This window comes from Haliotis cracherodii, unplaced genomic scaffold (genome assembly GCF_022045235.1).
Source record: "Haliotis cracherodii isolate W230 unplaced genomic scaffold, xgHalCrac1.p SCAF_9, whole genome shotgun sequence".
Taxonomy (NCBI): domain Eukaryota; kingdom Metazoa; phylum Mollusca; class Gastropoda; order Lepetellida; family Haliotidae; genus Haliotis; species Haliotis cracherodii.
In genome coordinates, this window is record NW_027266343.1 from 7,658,504 (window position 1) to 7,675,070 (window position 16,567).

The 16,567-nt window shown below is 40.4% G+C and overlaps 1 protein-coding gene across 1 annotated transcript; it reads right to left on the reverse strand.

Moving 5' to 3' along the window:
- Positions 1-306: 306 nt before the first annotated feature.
- Positions 307-15,780, reverse strand: LOC139451677 (uncharacterized). Its single transcript, XM_071232998.1, has 5 exons — positions 15,219-15,780; positions 8,407-8,700; positions 5,757-6,220; positions 3,907-4,115; positions 307-406 (listed from the first exon to the last, which is right to left on the reverse strand). The coding sequence occupies exons 1-5, from the start codon at positions 15,778-15,780 to the stop codon at positions 307-309; spliced, it is 1,629 nt and encodes a 542-aa protein (XP_071089099.1).
- Between the last annotated feature and the right edge of the window lie 787 nt (positions 15,781-16,567).

Genomic DNA, 16,567 nt, shown 5'->3' on the forward strand with positions numbered 1-16,567 from the left:
GGATACCTGTCCGCCTATTTTGGAAATAATTAGGTACTAAGATAAGGGATTTAAGTTCAGGGACCTGCAATGTTTGATCTTTATGACATCTGTAAAGAATATGATTACAGAAAAGTGGTACAGGGTTTGAATTATGTGCAACAAAACAGTGAAAATGAAAAGGGGTACAACAGACTGTGCAGCTACATGTATAATGTCAACAGTGGTAATTGCTCTGATATAGACATCTCAAATGAAAGAGTGAATAACAACTGAACACTTGTTGAAAATGATGAGAAATCTCATTGTAAAGGGTACGTAGAACCCTCACACTGGTGTGATCCAGTCAATGTCCGCCTCAGTCACCCCTTTAGCAGCAAGCTCCTCCTGGACTCTCTCCAGGTAATCTGGGTCCGGGTAGCCAAAACTAGAGAACAAAGAAAATATGCTAACAATGTGACACTTCAACGACATGCATAGCAACTAAAAAGCAGAAATGTGGTGGACCTCTGCTTGATTACCTTAAGATTGACTGATCTGGCTGGATAGAGAAATTCAAGGAATGTTTTTTTTGTCTGACATCATTTTTTCAGTGTCATAACGAGTGATCTTGCGACCACCAACCTTAGTCAATTATATGAATATTCATATACTTTACAATTAAACTACATGTCTTGCCCTATTTGTTCATGAATACGACCTTCACATTGTATGTATCCATGACACCTGGCACCTGAGGTCACCCAAAATCTCATCACATCCACAACCTACAGATCATGTATAAGTTTCGTTTAATTCCAATCATGAAGGCTGACATTACTGTTGTCAGGAGCTATTGTAATGTCTGTTTCATAGTTCAATGTTAATATCTGGGGAAACAATTCCTTGGATAAATATTTATAAATGCTTACACAAAACACTCTGATATTGGTCCAATGTTTCCTAAAATGTTGGGATGCTGATATTGCGCCAACATTGTATACTGAACAAGAAAGGTTCTGGTGACATTTGAATAAGATTTGATGCAAAGTTATGTTTTTTACCAAAGCTGAAACAATTTCGGTTGGCAACAGATAATAGACTCCTGCAAATGTTCAAATGGTTTAATTTGCCATACTGACTTAGGAAAATGTGTGATTTCACAAAAAACATGAACATGCCAAAATGTGAATTTACAAATCAATAGCGTGTGTCTCCACCTCTTGTGTCAACACATCTTCGTCTCATGGAATGGACTAAGTGTTGCACAAAGTCCTGTGAGATATCTGTCCATGTCTGCAACAGCATGTTTCGAAGTTCCCGGAGTGTCTGTGGAACACGTGGTTGACGTCAAAGGCACCGATCCAGCTCATCCCACACACGCTCGATTGGTGAAAGATCGGGGGAGCGAGCCGGACAGGGGATGACATTCATGTTGTTTTGCTGAAGAGAATCCTGAACAAGTCGAACAATATGAGACCGAGCGTTGTCATGTTGAATGGTAATGCCTGGGACATGACGACGCAAAACGGTAGAACAACAGTGCCGATGATCTCGTCACGGTAGCGCTGTCCATTGAGATTTCCCTCAACCACTATCAAACGGGTCCTCTGTAATGCTGGCGCTCGGCATTAAGGGGCTAAAACAAGGACTGGTCGGCTCGGAGTATACTGTGTCTGAGTGAGGTATTCATGTTAAACGGTGGCATGGTATCGCAGTGAGCTAGCACTATAAATCGGCATCAGTCCGGACTAGTACAAGCAGCCACACAAGCACACACACGTACATGCACGTCGCTATATAAGTGCAATAATCTTGGATGCGACTTTAAACCCCATTTCACCTCACCTCACATCTTGCTGTAATCCCACCCCATACCATAACGCTGCCGCCCCTGAACCGATCTTCTTCCATGACACAATGATTGACATAACGTTCACCTCGACGTCAGCCATTGCTGTGGCTGAGGTGAAAATGAGACTCGTCAGTGAATAGAACTTGTCCACACTGTATGGCCGTCAAGCGTTGACGCTGTCTGCACCACTGTAGACGTGCTTGACGGTGGGTTTCCTGTCAAAATGGGCCGTCTGGCGGGTCTTCTGGCGACAATGCCTGCACATCTGAGGTGGCGACGTGCGGTTTGTGCAGATATTTGACGAAGGTCAGGGATGCTTCTTGCAGTCACTGTTGCTGGCTGGAATCGATTTAGTAGGTTTTTTGTTCGAATCCAGATGTCTTCTTGATTATTGGTTACAAGTGGCCTGCCACTCCGAGGGTGGTCTCTGACTGCATTCGTCTGTTGCCAATGTTGCCATAAACACCAAATGGTGTTTCTGTGGACGTTAAATTGTCTTGAAGCATCACGTTGACTCGATCCTGCTTCAAGCACACCAATGGCTCGCACACGCTCATTTTCGGACAGGTGTGGCATTTCATAATGTTGAATAATTGCGTAATTTTGTTGTTTTTCTGAGTGGTTGTTGTCAACACGATGTTAAACCATGCATATGGAATCCCATTAATGCACATGTTTTTATACCCATTCGTGGGTAGCGAAATGCATGGGGCTTGCATAAAAGTCAACTTTTGCATGGAATGCATGCTTTTCTGTAGCAGTTGCGTTTTTGTGACTTGATTCCATACATGTACTACAATATTGAAAACCAAATTTTACTTTTTTGAAAAATACACTAAAATTTTGGAGTCATAGGAACTTTTGTTGCTGAGTATATATGAACTTCACTTATCTTACAATAAATATTTGTTAATAGCTCTTTAAAATATAACAAACCATCAAAGCTTTGTTTGATTAATTACACCAAAAGTCTTTACATGTCTTTTGTGCAACCAAATCACATTTAATATATTTCCAACTATTTTGTTGTTCTGTGTTTCCACTGCGACCCTGCAGGTGGCAAATTCAGCTTGTGTTTGATAGACACTTGTCAGTGACTTGAGGAATTATTTCTGCCCTTTCTGCATCAAAAGTGCGTAATACCGCCACAATTTATCATTCATACACTCAACGAGGCAAACTGCACGTGGTCACCCAATAGCAATTTGAGGGAGTCTGTCCCACTTCTTTTGCAGGGCGTGGCCAAGTTTAGCCAACATGTTAGATGGCCCATGTCGTTGACACACTTCTCCCAATCTGACATATGGGGGAAAGGTCTGGGCACATTGCTGGCCATGGAATTCAATGGAGGTTGTGCTGCTGGAGGTGAGCATTGAAGATTCGTGCAAGGTGAGCATTGGAGTTGTTGTCCTGAAAGACAAAACATCATCCCACATGCCTTGTAAACAGGACAACAAAGTGTGTCAGTTTCTGAATATTCCTCAGGCCACAATTCACGATCTGATTGCGTCCATGGGACGATGATGCCAGTCTGCAGTGGACTCTAATGGTGACCATACAAGATATTGAGAACAGATGACCTTCACCTTGAAAATCTACTGGTCCCTGTGTGCCATATGGAACCTGGGTCAATGATGTGTGTCAATTTTGAACAATCAATTCCCATCTGTTTATCATGATATATAAAATATACATCTAAAATTACTTTTGTGTTTCTGTTTTTTGAGAGTATACATGCATAGTTATGTTCTTTGTAAGACAGAGCAGAGATGGAAAGAAATGATGATTGAAAACATATCTCATGAATTTAATGATTTCTTTGAAGTATAATATCACCCTAAAATGCTTTGAAGTCATGAACAACACCAACAATGAATAGTACACAATATACCCAGTACAACCAATGTTGGACTAATGTCATCTTGCCATCATTGGACCAACATGAAAAGCAGTGCAAATATTATGTTGGACAAATATCATATTCCAACATTAAAAGTGTGACACTGATATATAATCATTGTATTTGCTGGGTTATCTAATTTTCTGTTTCAGAACCAATTGAGCTGCAGAAACTTACAAACATCTAAACTTACTTTCCAAAATATGATGTCTTGTGATGGATATCATTCCATGTAACTTTATTCTCCACACCAGTTGTCACAGATCTGCCGACAGTAAATGTCAAGCGTCTGTCAAATGCCACCTTCAACAGACGAAGAACTTTTCTCCCTTCCGCTGAATCTGGTAGATAGCAGGTCCAAGAAGCTCCAATATATGGTTTGCCTGGGTTGGGGTGTTCTTCCTGTGAAAACACAATTTAGCTATCTAAAGTTTATTAATTAATTTCTATTTTTGAGTGTATGGTGCCTCTTGTGGATCAAAATAATGATTTGAGTCCCAAAAGTATAATTGCAGTTAACATGTAACACTATAACAATGACTGTTACTTCCTCTTAAAAATGTGTATCATATTGTTTTTTGTTTTTTTTATGAATGGTGCCACTAATTTTCGAAGTGTATTTTGGGACTGCTGGGCATGAATTTAGAGTGACCATAACTTTTAAATGTAGAAAAGTTCTAACATCAGTTTGTTTGACCCATCATATATGAGAATAGAGTACCGTATTTTGATGTGTATAAGGCACATTTTCCCCAATATATTAACATTGTGTCGAGGGGGTGCACATTGTACATGCATGTAATACGTCTTGGTTTTTCTATCTCCAAAAGCAAAGAAAGAATTGATGGCATGCCAACAAATCTTAAGTGAAGCATGCAAATTAGTCGCTAAACATCGCTAGACATAATGATTTACAAATTCAATGGTATTTGAGAACTGTATGACGGACAATGTTTCATTCGCAGAGATTAAGATTACATGTTTTTTCTCGTAAAATAAGCTGGAAATAGCAATCCGCTGTTCACACATTTTCTCCCCTATCTGTGGGTGATTTAGTTTATGAAATACTTATGTCATGGCCAATATCATAACTGAAAAGAAATTTCAATACAGTTACAGGAAGACCGAAGACTTTGTATCTCTAACGACTAATGTTCCTTTAAAGGCAAGTTCATGGTGAGTTGATGTGATTTGCTGATCAGTTCATACACAATTTCACTGAAATTAAAGTAAACAAATTTAAATTGAATGAAATATTGGATAAAAGTTATATAATGTTATACGATGTAAGTCCAGATACACAATGAACACTAATATAGCCATTAGTGTAATAACAGGACTAACTATGCATCCTTAAGTATGCTTCTTCTTTGCTCACATTAACGTCTTTGCATTGTGAAATTTAACCAAAGCTCATTGTATGAGTGTATTATGCAAATATTCCAAGTCCAATGGTAGTCCAGTACTGTATTTCGGTATTTTACTCAACAAGGAATACATTATATAGGGAGGCCCTTTCCCAGGGTGATTGTACACAATTGTTAATTGGTTACATACAAGTTTGAACAACCCCCCAAAACAGAACAAAACAGCCTGCCTGCACTATATTTTCAAAAGCCATTGCCTGAGAACCAATTCTTTTATTTTCTAAGCCCAACAGGAAATACAATTGAAATTGTAAATCATACCATCTACATGTAGTAAAAAAGCAAAAGGATTCAGATTTCTATTGTTCATGGTTGTTATCTCATGTTTGTTCACCTGAATCAGTGTGTTATAGTATTGACTGCCTATTATAGAAATCTATACAAAATAGCACTTTGTTTTATTTTAACTGAAAGTTTGCTAGTTTTAACTATACACAGACACAAGAATGTTGTTGCCATCAACATCAACATATTGCAAAGAAACCGATTTGGGAATCATCCATTCTAACTTTCTGCTTCAATACTGCATCAAACCTGTAAAACTAAATGGACAGATGACGGGCAGCTGAGAAAGAACATGCATTCCCCATTTGTATTGAATACACATATTACTTACTGTTTGAATTCCATTTGGAATGTTGTATGTGATACAAATCGTTCCATCATATGGATGTCCCTTGAGAGGATTGTAATCGTTCACACTCACTCTCATTTCACCTTCTGGCATGGTCCCTGACACTGGCCCATAAATGGCACCACAATTTGGACACACAGACTTGTAATTGTTGAAGTAGTAATCAATACATCCACTGCAGAACCTGTGCCCACACTTTAGCATTTTGGGATCTGTGCAGGTGTCCTTGCAGATTGAACACTCTTTTTCCCCTCCAGTAGCTCCAGCAACATCTATGTCCATAGTCTCCTCTTGTGATTCCAGGGTGAGACATGAATCAAATATTTTCTTCAGACTTGCTATAACCTTTGGATTTTTATCAATCATGTGGATTTCAGGTAATTTCAATTCCTTCATAGTTTCTGTGGTAACGTTACAGAATGTCTTGGCAAAACCTTCAAGGTTAACTGAAATAACAAAAGTCTTTCTCAATCACTCAGAAAAGAAATGTTTCAATACAGTGATTAAATAATTTCACACCTATTGTAGGTTTCTGGTCTAGTTGTCATTGTCTGTACACTTAAATTTTGATGAATTTTACAACAAAATAAAAAATAATAACAGAGCAACAACGCTCTATAGCTCACAACTGAATAAATAATTCAAGAAGCTTTGGCTTGTTAGAGTAACAAACATCTGCCTCCATTAAACTCCCTGTATGGTCGACAGTAGATCACTGGTCCCTTATGATTCTACCCACTAATATTTGTTGAAAACCGATACACAGCATCATTAGATTTACCATTATATTTGCTGATATTCATATTTGTGACGTAATCAGATGTTCTAATGCCATGTATCAGGCGGTCATTTATAGTTCTGACGTCACATCCAGTCATCCTGTCATTTCCATTTCTAACGTCACTTCCGGATTTAGCGTCAACACCAAAAATCTTGATGATGTCCTTTCCGATTATTATATGTCATTTCAGTTCTTACAATCTCTGACATCGCTTCCAGTCCTAGTCTTATCATTATGACATCATTTCTGGTCTTTAATGATGTCATTCTATGACGTCGCTTCCGATTATGACGTTCCAGTTATGAAGTCATTTCCGGTAAATCTGATATCAATGCTTGTGACTTCGGGCATAATTCAGTTATTACCCTACACTCAGTAGCTAATAATGAGCACACAGCCTACTTACCTTCTGAAGCTGCTGCTGTTGTATCCTCACCCTACTCTCCTTTTTTCCCATAAGAGGAAATCTATTTAGATATGAAAGTTTGAATTGCCTATAAAGGACCTTGGGAATAGATCCCTTGTAAGTCTGTTACAGGAATATAGAAGTTTGTGAAAGTGCTGTGAGTACCCAATAGGCAGCTGAATACTATTTGTTCTAATGACACATTTGTCCATAGGGCAAAGTGTCTTGGAAAATGCTCTGATTTCATGAGCTGAACAGGAACCAAGACTGAGAGTAGAATCTTGGGCTTATTGACAACTTGCAGCAATAGTGGACAGAAGCCAGCCTACAACTATGGCTTTAGTGACATCTTTGTCGGAATGAGTGTTGCGACAGATGAAAAATCTCTTCCTGTGTCTTGTGTATGGGTTTGAAGCAGCTGGATACTAGCTACCTGATACCCCGAATGGGACGGAGGCGAAAATCTGGATGGCCTAAAGTTGGGGCTAAGGCAGGAATGGTGTAATGTATGTGGTCCAATGGACCAAGAGAAGACTGATTCTTTGAAATGAATCCAGGGAGCCATCTGATGGTTATTGTGCTCCAGTCATTAGCATGAGTGAGACTTAAATAGTCCGAACATGAATTTCCGAAATCCAGCTGCTGCAGCCACGGCAAGAAAAAAAGCAGCTTTTCAAGCTTTTGAAGCAAGGTAGCTGTGGCAAGAGGTCCATACCATTCTGCTAGGAGGACAGATATTACAATGGAGAGGTTCCACTTTTGGAAGATACTAGGTGATCGAACATTCTCCAACAGATAGTCCATCGTGTTGTAAAACAGAATATAGAGCCGAGCTATAGCCCTCTAAGATGCAAACTTGTCTTGATAGTGCACTTTCCATCACAGCTCTATCATGGGTTTGTTGCTGCTTTATCTATCAAAACTTGCCTTTGTCTCCAGCGGTTGAATTTGTCCCATCTGTTGTCATTGAGGGAGGAGGATGGTTTTCAAGACCTTACAACTGCTGTAGACGCAGACTCAGAGAAGATGGAGGGCTGCATCTTTTTTGTGTTAACTTCCAGGTTGTTAGATGAAAACTAGGTAGATTGTTGAAGAATATGTCCAACCTGGGCAGGTTATGAAGATATGGTAGGTGGATAGGACCTCCATAAACAGTGGAAATAGTCTGTGAAACCATGTCATGCTTGACCATACTGGAGTTATCAAGATGGTCAAACTATCTGTGTTCTCTGGCTTCCTAATTACCTTGATGAGAAGCGGCCAAGGTGCGAATTCATATCCAAAGAGACCTGTACAAGCCATCAATACTGCATCCACTTGGATAGCCATCAGGTCTTGTATTGGGCTGTCAAAAACCAGTAGTTGGTTGTTCAGACTGATCACGAAGAGATTGTGGCGTGTCCCATAGTGGGGTTCTCCGGGCAGATGCCTTCAGATGAAATGACCATTAGTCGTCAACATTCTCCCTCCACGAGAAAGGCTGTCCGCTGGGATGTTCAAATTCCCTGAAAGATGTCTTACATCCATCCACCAGTCTGGCAAGACAAACAATCTTGTAGTCTTGTTCATCAAGGAGCTTGATTTAGTTCCTCCTTGTTTCTGGATGTACCAAATCTGGAGGGCGTAAATGTTTGCCTCAATCTCTGGGCAGTTGATGTGTAGTTCTTCTTTGGATGCATTCCTTAAGCCCTGGATCTTGAGATTGTACACGTGGGCTCCCCAACCTGTGTCAATGGCATCTGCAAAAAGGTGAAGGTGATAATGACCGCAAAGTCGGGAAGTGTAATGCCCTTCATAATGTCATCTCTATGAGTCCACAAACCGAATTCCAGTATCAGCTCATGTGGCATCATTGCAAGAGAGACCAAGGTCTGCAATCACAGTGTGTTGATCCAGGTTTGGAGTGGCCATAATCTCAATCTCTCTCTGTACGTCATGTCTTGGAAGAGATCATATGGGCTGAGTAGGTACAGAGGTGCAGAGATGTCCAACTAGTAGTTGAAATTAGGCCCCAATGTTCACCATGTTCTGTGCTGGTACTATCTCTGACTTGTTTGACATCATGTTTTGATGGATTTGAGATGTTTCTTAATCTGCTGCGAGAAAATCATCCAGGTAACCATGCTGCAAAGTTGGTGATGTGAGCCATGATCCTGGTGAATGGACAAGGTGCGATTGATATTCCAAACAAAATGACTTGGAACTTGTTGCATCTCCCGTTAACGTCACTGAGTAGATACCTTCACGACCCCAGATGAATGGATTCATGGAAATGAGGCATCTTGCAGGTCGAGGCAGATTAACCTATCTTCTGTTTAGAGGGTTGAATGTAACTCATCATTAAATGTAACGACGCCTTTTAGGGCAAGCGTGTCTTGAGTGTCAATAATTCTTTTATCGAAGATGCACAAGAGACAAATACAGAGGATTCATTATGAACACAGGTGCAGAAGTAGCCAGAATCACAGGTGCAGGGAGGCAGATTGCAGGAAAAATAGGAGGTGAGGGATAAACATTGTGGATGGCAGATGCAGGAGGATCCACAGTCATGGACTTTGGATCGCAGGACTGCACAAGTGCAGAAACTGCAGGGGGCGCAGACTCAGTGAAGCAGCATGCATTGGTACGTTATCATAAACGTTACAGGCTGATGGGGTGTCTTACTACAGCTTCTCAGTAGACAGACAACATCTAAGAATCCCAATCATGTCTTATAAATCCATAGGGTAGAATGCAAATCAGATATTGGAAGGCCGGGTATTGATCATCTTGGGAGGCTCAGACATAACATAAACCATAGAAACAGCACATTTCAAAGGTACAAAAACAAGTGACACGACTAAAACACCCAGATGCAACCAAAGAGTTGGAAACAAATCACTAAAACTGTGGATGTTTTGGAGATATATGAAAGAGGCTAAAGAACATAAACGTTGAGAAGCATGACAATACTGAAGAAGGGAAGTACTGAAGGCCTTAATAGCAGGGTGTTTTGGCCTCCATCAGGCATTGAGATGAAAGAATAATGCAGAATGTAATAACAAGCTAATGTAAATATTTTTTTCTATGCCTTAATCACAATGAGTTACCTTGACCTTCATTGCCATCAAATCACATGCGAAAACATTACTTGTTGCAAACTAAGGTGGTGTTACAATATTACTAGGAGATTTCCATATCATACAGAATATATTTTCATGTGTAAATGATCTTCACATTTGACACATTCATGACATATGATGGGTGTTATTTGCTATATAGTTTTCTTTAGCATATGAGATAGTTGCTAAAAGATTTTATTCAAGTTAATCTGAAATTTCCTTAAATTTGTGCCACACTTCATTTGACTCTTAGTGACCTTGACTTTATACAGTTATTCAAGAGTAAATGCAATCAAGATCCTTCCATAATGATTATGTATACCAAGTCACGAAAATCCAATCATAACTACTCAAGTAATTGTGTAAACAAACCTATTTTGGATGCCAGGGATGTATAGGAGACATATCAAATGTGAAGTCTGTAACATATGTCATCAGACATATCAAATGTGAAGTCTGTAACATATGTCATCAGCACATGGCTCAGAAAAAAACAAACTGTGGGGTGGATCCCAATCTCATTAAAATCAGATCTAACTTCTCGCTGCCGCTAAACCAAGATCTGAGGACATCCCATTACGGGTCACTTCAGAACGACATTTCGCGAACATTGACCAACCACTGAAATGACAAACATCAGCCAATTAGAAATCAGCTTTCTCGAGCTTTGAGGTACTCGTTTCAACCTGGCGAGTTCCATTTAAGAATAAGTTTGAAAAATATGTTGTCACAGTTCTCGATTAAAATTTTGAAAACTGAACAAACGAACATTCCGGAATGTCTAATATATGGTTGAAATTGTTTGACAGTACTTCCCATGTACTGTGCAACGTCTCCTCCATTCAAATGTTTGACCCACGGAAGCGAGAGATAAACGATAATTTTGACGGAATCAGTTGAACGGGCCGTAACTGTCGTTCGGAATACCTAGTGTTAACGTTTTCGAGGTTGCATGATGAGAAAACACATTCCAACCGTCACTTTCATGATCTGGTAAGCGATGTTTTGATTGGTTGGATGAAAGGGCTTTCTGACGTGACCTGAAATGGGATTTCCTCAGAGATAGCGAGAACTAAGATCTGATTTTAATGGGATTGGGTGGAGCTCAAACTTTAGCATCCCCATCACCACAATTTCCTCAAAGCTCTCAAAATCATAACCAATCACAATGTCTTTCCAGTCTGATAACAATATTCCAGTTGTGAGAAACAGGAGATGGGGATACACAGCCTCTGCTCTGACATAGCGAGAAGTCCTCACGATCCTCGGGGTATAACACAGAGGCCTTTATCTTGACCCAAACATGTCAGTGCGTCTGAGACGTTTACCACTTTGGTGAAACCCATGGGCACGGGTATTTGTGCTGACGAACCTAGAAACATAAATGGTTGGATGAAAGGGCGTTCTGACGTGACCCGTAATGGGATTTCCTCAGATCTTTGTTTAGAGATAGCGAGAACTAAGATCTGATTTTAATGAGATTGGGTGAAGCTCAAACTTTAGCATCCCCATCACCGCAATTTCCTCAAAGCTCTCAAAATCATAACCAATCACAATGTCTTTCCAGTCTGATAACAATATTCCAGTTGTGAGAAACACATGCTGCACAAATGAACCAATACTCAGATCACCTCTGCATGTAATCCACCTGATATGACTTCTCTCCTTTCTTCACTGCAACAGTTAAAGATTTAATCTCTCTCAGATGAAGGTAAGTATTCTTAATATGGATCAGTGGCCATTCTTAATCCTCAGTTCACCCAGCAGGGAATGTTGCTCACCTGGATATGTGGTAAACAGTTTAAAATGTCAACAAAGACAGACACTTAACAAAAGTTGATATTCAAATGTTTCATCCATTAATACCAGGGACTAAATACTAACACTAAAATCTATTCATTCCAACAATACATATCATCATAGGGACAAACACACATGTCAAAGTTTATCTCATTCGGTGTGGCAATTTCAGGGGAGAAGAAGTTTAGACAGCCAAATATACCTTTGGGAGAACTAAGAACTTGCTCAAAACAACATTAAACTTTAAGATACTGAGGAACAAACCGGAACACCTTGTTAATTGTTGAGCCAGGACCAAAGTGGTGGATCTATGCATAAAGATTCAGAGTGACAAAACATTCTCCACAAGACTGTATGACAAGAGGGATGACTTCAACTTTCCAATAGTCAACTTTCCCTTCATGTTGATCAATATTCCAGCAGCTCCAGCCTTTGGTGTTTACATTTCACAACCTTTGAGGTACAATCGAGCATTTTCATGCTACCAAGATTTCAAAGAGCATCATACGACTTTTCCTCAGAAGTTGTTTGATCAAGGTTACAACATTCAAATGCCTCAGAAAACCTTTCAAAAAGTTTAATGGTAGACATGTGGAGGACATTTCCAAATTTGATGCATCAGTGACAAGAATCATGTCTCATGCAATTCCCTATTTTGACTTGTATCATATGGTCCCATGTTTTTTTCAGGTGAACGATTGACTTGACTTAGCATGTGTTTGTGACATGTGCCACTGGTTATGCTCACCTTTTCGCAAACACCTGGTATAATAACTAATTGATAGTGAATCATAAACACATACTCATGATATAGTCTGAATCGTACAATCAACTCTGCTTTATGCAGACATTTCTATTGGCTATGGAAAGGATTTTATTGCTTATTTTTTTTAGAAGAGAACAGCCTGCCAGTGTGCCTTCTTTTTATTATCAATGAATTTGTACATCACTTACGGAGACATCACGTAGGTAGTGGGAAGCGAATACTGTATATGACTACCAAAAACATCCCTCCACGATGGCGCTGAGGGTGCAGTTACTGTGCAGTGCCATCATGGATGCCCAGAGCTCTCGTCTCGTGAGGGTTAGACATCTAAGGCGGAGGTATATCAGCAAAATTGTAGGCACGGAGGATCTTTGATTGCAACCAAAAGACCTCAGAGTTGACCACTGAGGAGATGGGGATACACAGCCTCTGCTCTGACATAGCGAGAAGTCCTCACGATCCTCGGGGTATAAGACAGAGGCCAATGGTGGGATGGTGAATAATCTGTCAGGGTGACCTGGAAGAACAACATTCAGGCCCCAAGTAAATGGACAAAATTTGGACGACTGGTTGGCGGATTTATGAGAACGGATGTGAACCTTGAGTTCAGAGACCACAGAAATCTTCATGCTTGTCATGGTAGCAATGACAGAGTTAAGAGTTAACTTGATACATAGACAATGTTGTACCCTCGAGCTTCCTGGTAGAACAATATGCTGAGGATATTCTGCAACTTCTGCGGAAGCAGTAGTAGGAGAGGCGATGGGCCTATCATGGCAGTTTCCCTCAAAAGCTTTCCATCTATGGTCGTATAGAGCTTTGTCAAAGTATGAGCCTGAGTGATGGTCATGCAGAATTTCTTGCTGTCCTTTATCTTGATCCAAACATGTCAGTGCGTAGAACCTCAAGGTTCTGGGACTGGAGCCTGAACACTCTTGGTCATGCTTTAAGAGAGTGAGTGAGTGAGTTGGGTTTAACGCTGCTTTTAACAGTATTCCAGTTATATCACGGCGTATCAGCTTAATGTGGGAGGAAAGCCCGAAGTGATGCGAGTCCCAGACGTTTACCACTTCGGTGAAACCCACGAGCACGGGTATGTTGCTGACGAACCTAGAAACATAATCGGCGTGAACCGGGATTCGAACCCACAATCATAGGTTTCTGGCGTGCCCAAGGGACGCAACTCTGCACAGCGAATCGCGGCACCTTAGACGACTGGGTCACCCGTGCCCCCTCATGCTTTGAAACCAACGTCCATATCGTGTCCTGTAGCGTCGTCAACTGTCTGGCTGGATACACCTTCTTCAGTGGTGTTGATGTAGTAGGAGGGTTCCTGACGAGGGGCAGCCAATACCCGTCTCGGAGGAGTCAAGAAACAAAGGTGTCTTCCAAGATAACACAGTGGTGACAAAAAGTTCAAGTCTTCCGCCTCCCGGAGATGGAATTACTGGATTGACTGGAGGCCGAAGGTCCCAGGCATTTCATAGAATGGGGGAGTCACTTGGTGGAGACATCCCTCGGGTTGGACGAATATCCAGAGTCCTTTGCAGAATCTACCTGCCTTTCCCAGAATCAACCCCTGGGGGGTATACTCTGGGAGTTCCCAGAATCTACCCCGGGTTATAGCTAAAATCTAGGATTTGCAAACACCACAACAAAACACCACAACAGTTGCAGCATAACTTGTGTGGATCCACTGGTGGAAAAATAAAACTACACTAAGACGGACGTTTAATCTGGTCCTTCCACATAAGGTATACGTGAACTCCAGTCAAAATTTAGAAAAGAAAATAGCACGTCACAACATGGAGGCGAAGAGAAAGATGTGGCATGGGGTGTCAGGTGATCAGACTGCGTATGTTACGGTCAACAGGATTGTAGTGCATGACCTGATTGTTAGAGTGATGACTATGGTGATGTGAAGTGTGTTCAGGCAAAATTGGCTTTGAAGCTGGAAACTTTGTTTTAGGACATTTCCACTCAAGGACTGTAAGAAGGAGGCTGAAATGCATCATTTTAAATAAGATAAGTTTAAAAAATTGTGTTTTTACTCAAAAACATATGTCTTGTTAAAGTTGTTACTGTAAGTGTTTTTGCAAATGCAAAAAAAACGATAATAGCAAATTATAGACTGGACAGATAATGGTTTCAAACAGAAATATTAATTAGCTGTAGAGATTGGGGGGGGGGGGGGGGGGGGGGAGAGAGGGAGAGAACAAATGGTACTTGTTTGAGACCAGGTTGTTGCCATTGAAATACAAGAAATTAAAAAAATATTAAAACTTGAAAAATATGAAAAACAAATTACCATTTGGTCATTGCACATGCATAGTTTCATGCAAAACTATTTATTAGTTTGAGAGTTATGGCTGAGAAGCGATGCCTTGTGTGTTTGAGACCAAGTTGTTTCATGGATATGTTACAAAACAAAATTTAGAAAGATTTGAAAAAAGCAAAAGGCACTAGTTAACCCACCCTACATTCTGAGACTATATGAAAATTGTTTCCATGAAAATGTAAAGAATATAATTTGAAGGGGGTTTGTTATGCGGAAGGAGAGAGGGGAAGACATAATTTATCTTCAGATTACCTTTGCCAGTTGTCAATGGGGTAAGCGCTGCTGAATCACCATTTCCATCTGATGTTTTCAGTACTCTTTTAAGAAGTTCTTGTAGATCAGCCAGTGAGAGGGAATGAACAGGCACGATGGCATGAATAATATGTTTTTTATCATTCATATTTCCTGCATGAGAACAAGAAACGCACAACAAATCTTTGAGCCTATGGTCTAATTTGATGTCTCCTGTTGCTTTGGTGATAGCTGCAGAAGCACTGGTACATGGCTTGATCTGTGAGTCTTCCCAGGTGACAAGAGCATGAACACTGGCTTTCACTATATCTCCTGTATACAACTTAACCACTCCTTTTCCTTCAACACTGTATGTGTAGGATGTTGTTGCAGTTGAAACAGTATCAGGTTCTCTGACTGTATGGGTTGTTTGACCTCCATGGCGGGTAGATGAAGCTTGTCTGCCTCTACGTCTACTACGTTGACGAACTCCTTGTTTCATGTACTCATTCCTTAATCTTTCCTCCTCAGGTGTTGGAGAGATAGTTGAATGCATGGATTCTGAAAATGTTGAGGCTATCATTTTCAGCATACTTTCACTCTTATCAACGAAGTGAACTTCTTTCAGAAATAACTGGCTGCCAGTCCACTGTGAAAATAGTTTAGTTGCTCTCACGTATGCATCACAGCATTTTTCTTTTGGTACACGAAATATACCTACAAGTAAAGAAAAATATACATAATCATGTGACCGACCTCAGCACTGATAGTCAAGGCATCTACTGGGGGTCAATGTATTCACAGTAATATGCAGTAAAATTAACTTATTTATTTTCACAATACAAACTAGATTATGTTTACATGATATGGTTCTTTGATCTCTTAATAAATCAGTAATTCCTCAAATCATCAGATGCTAAATAAATATGTGGACAAGGTTTGGATACATGAGTGAGAGGGTATGGTCTTATGTTTCTTGAAGCAATATTTCAGCAATATCATGAAGGTTTACACCAGGCACCAGCTCCACACATTGTACCAATGCTTTAACAACTGGGCTACCCCACCCCCATCATACATATATCAGAACATAAATAGACAGGTTCAGGTCACCTACTATTAGTTCCATCATCCTTGTCGACACTAATAATACTGACCTGAACTTATTGCTGGTATCGCCACTGTCGCAACCTTCGCATTGTTAGCTTCAATAAGGCATCGCAGGATGGTTCTAAACAGGTCATATAGACACCTTTTCTTTTCGTAATCCTGATAGTCGTACCACACTGGACCCACTGCATGAAGAACCATTCTACAGGGCATTCTGCCTGCAGTTGTTCTCACCACACCAGATACAGGGATTGGGCCAT

Coding starts and splice junctions, on each gene's coding strand:
- LOC139451677 (XM_071232998.1), bottom strand. CDS start 15,780: ATGATAGCCTCAACATTTTCAGAATCCATGCATTCAACTATCTCTCCA. Junction 8,701..15,218: donor CCCATTGACAACTGGCAAAG/GTAATCTGAAGA, acceptor ACCTTTTTGCAG/ATGCCATTGACACAGGTTGG. Junction 4,116..5,756: donor TTCCAAATGGAATTCAAACA/GTAAGTAATATG, acceptor GTGTTTTCACAG/GAAGAACACCCCAACCCAGG.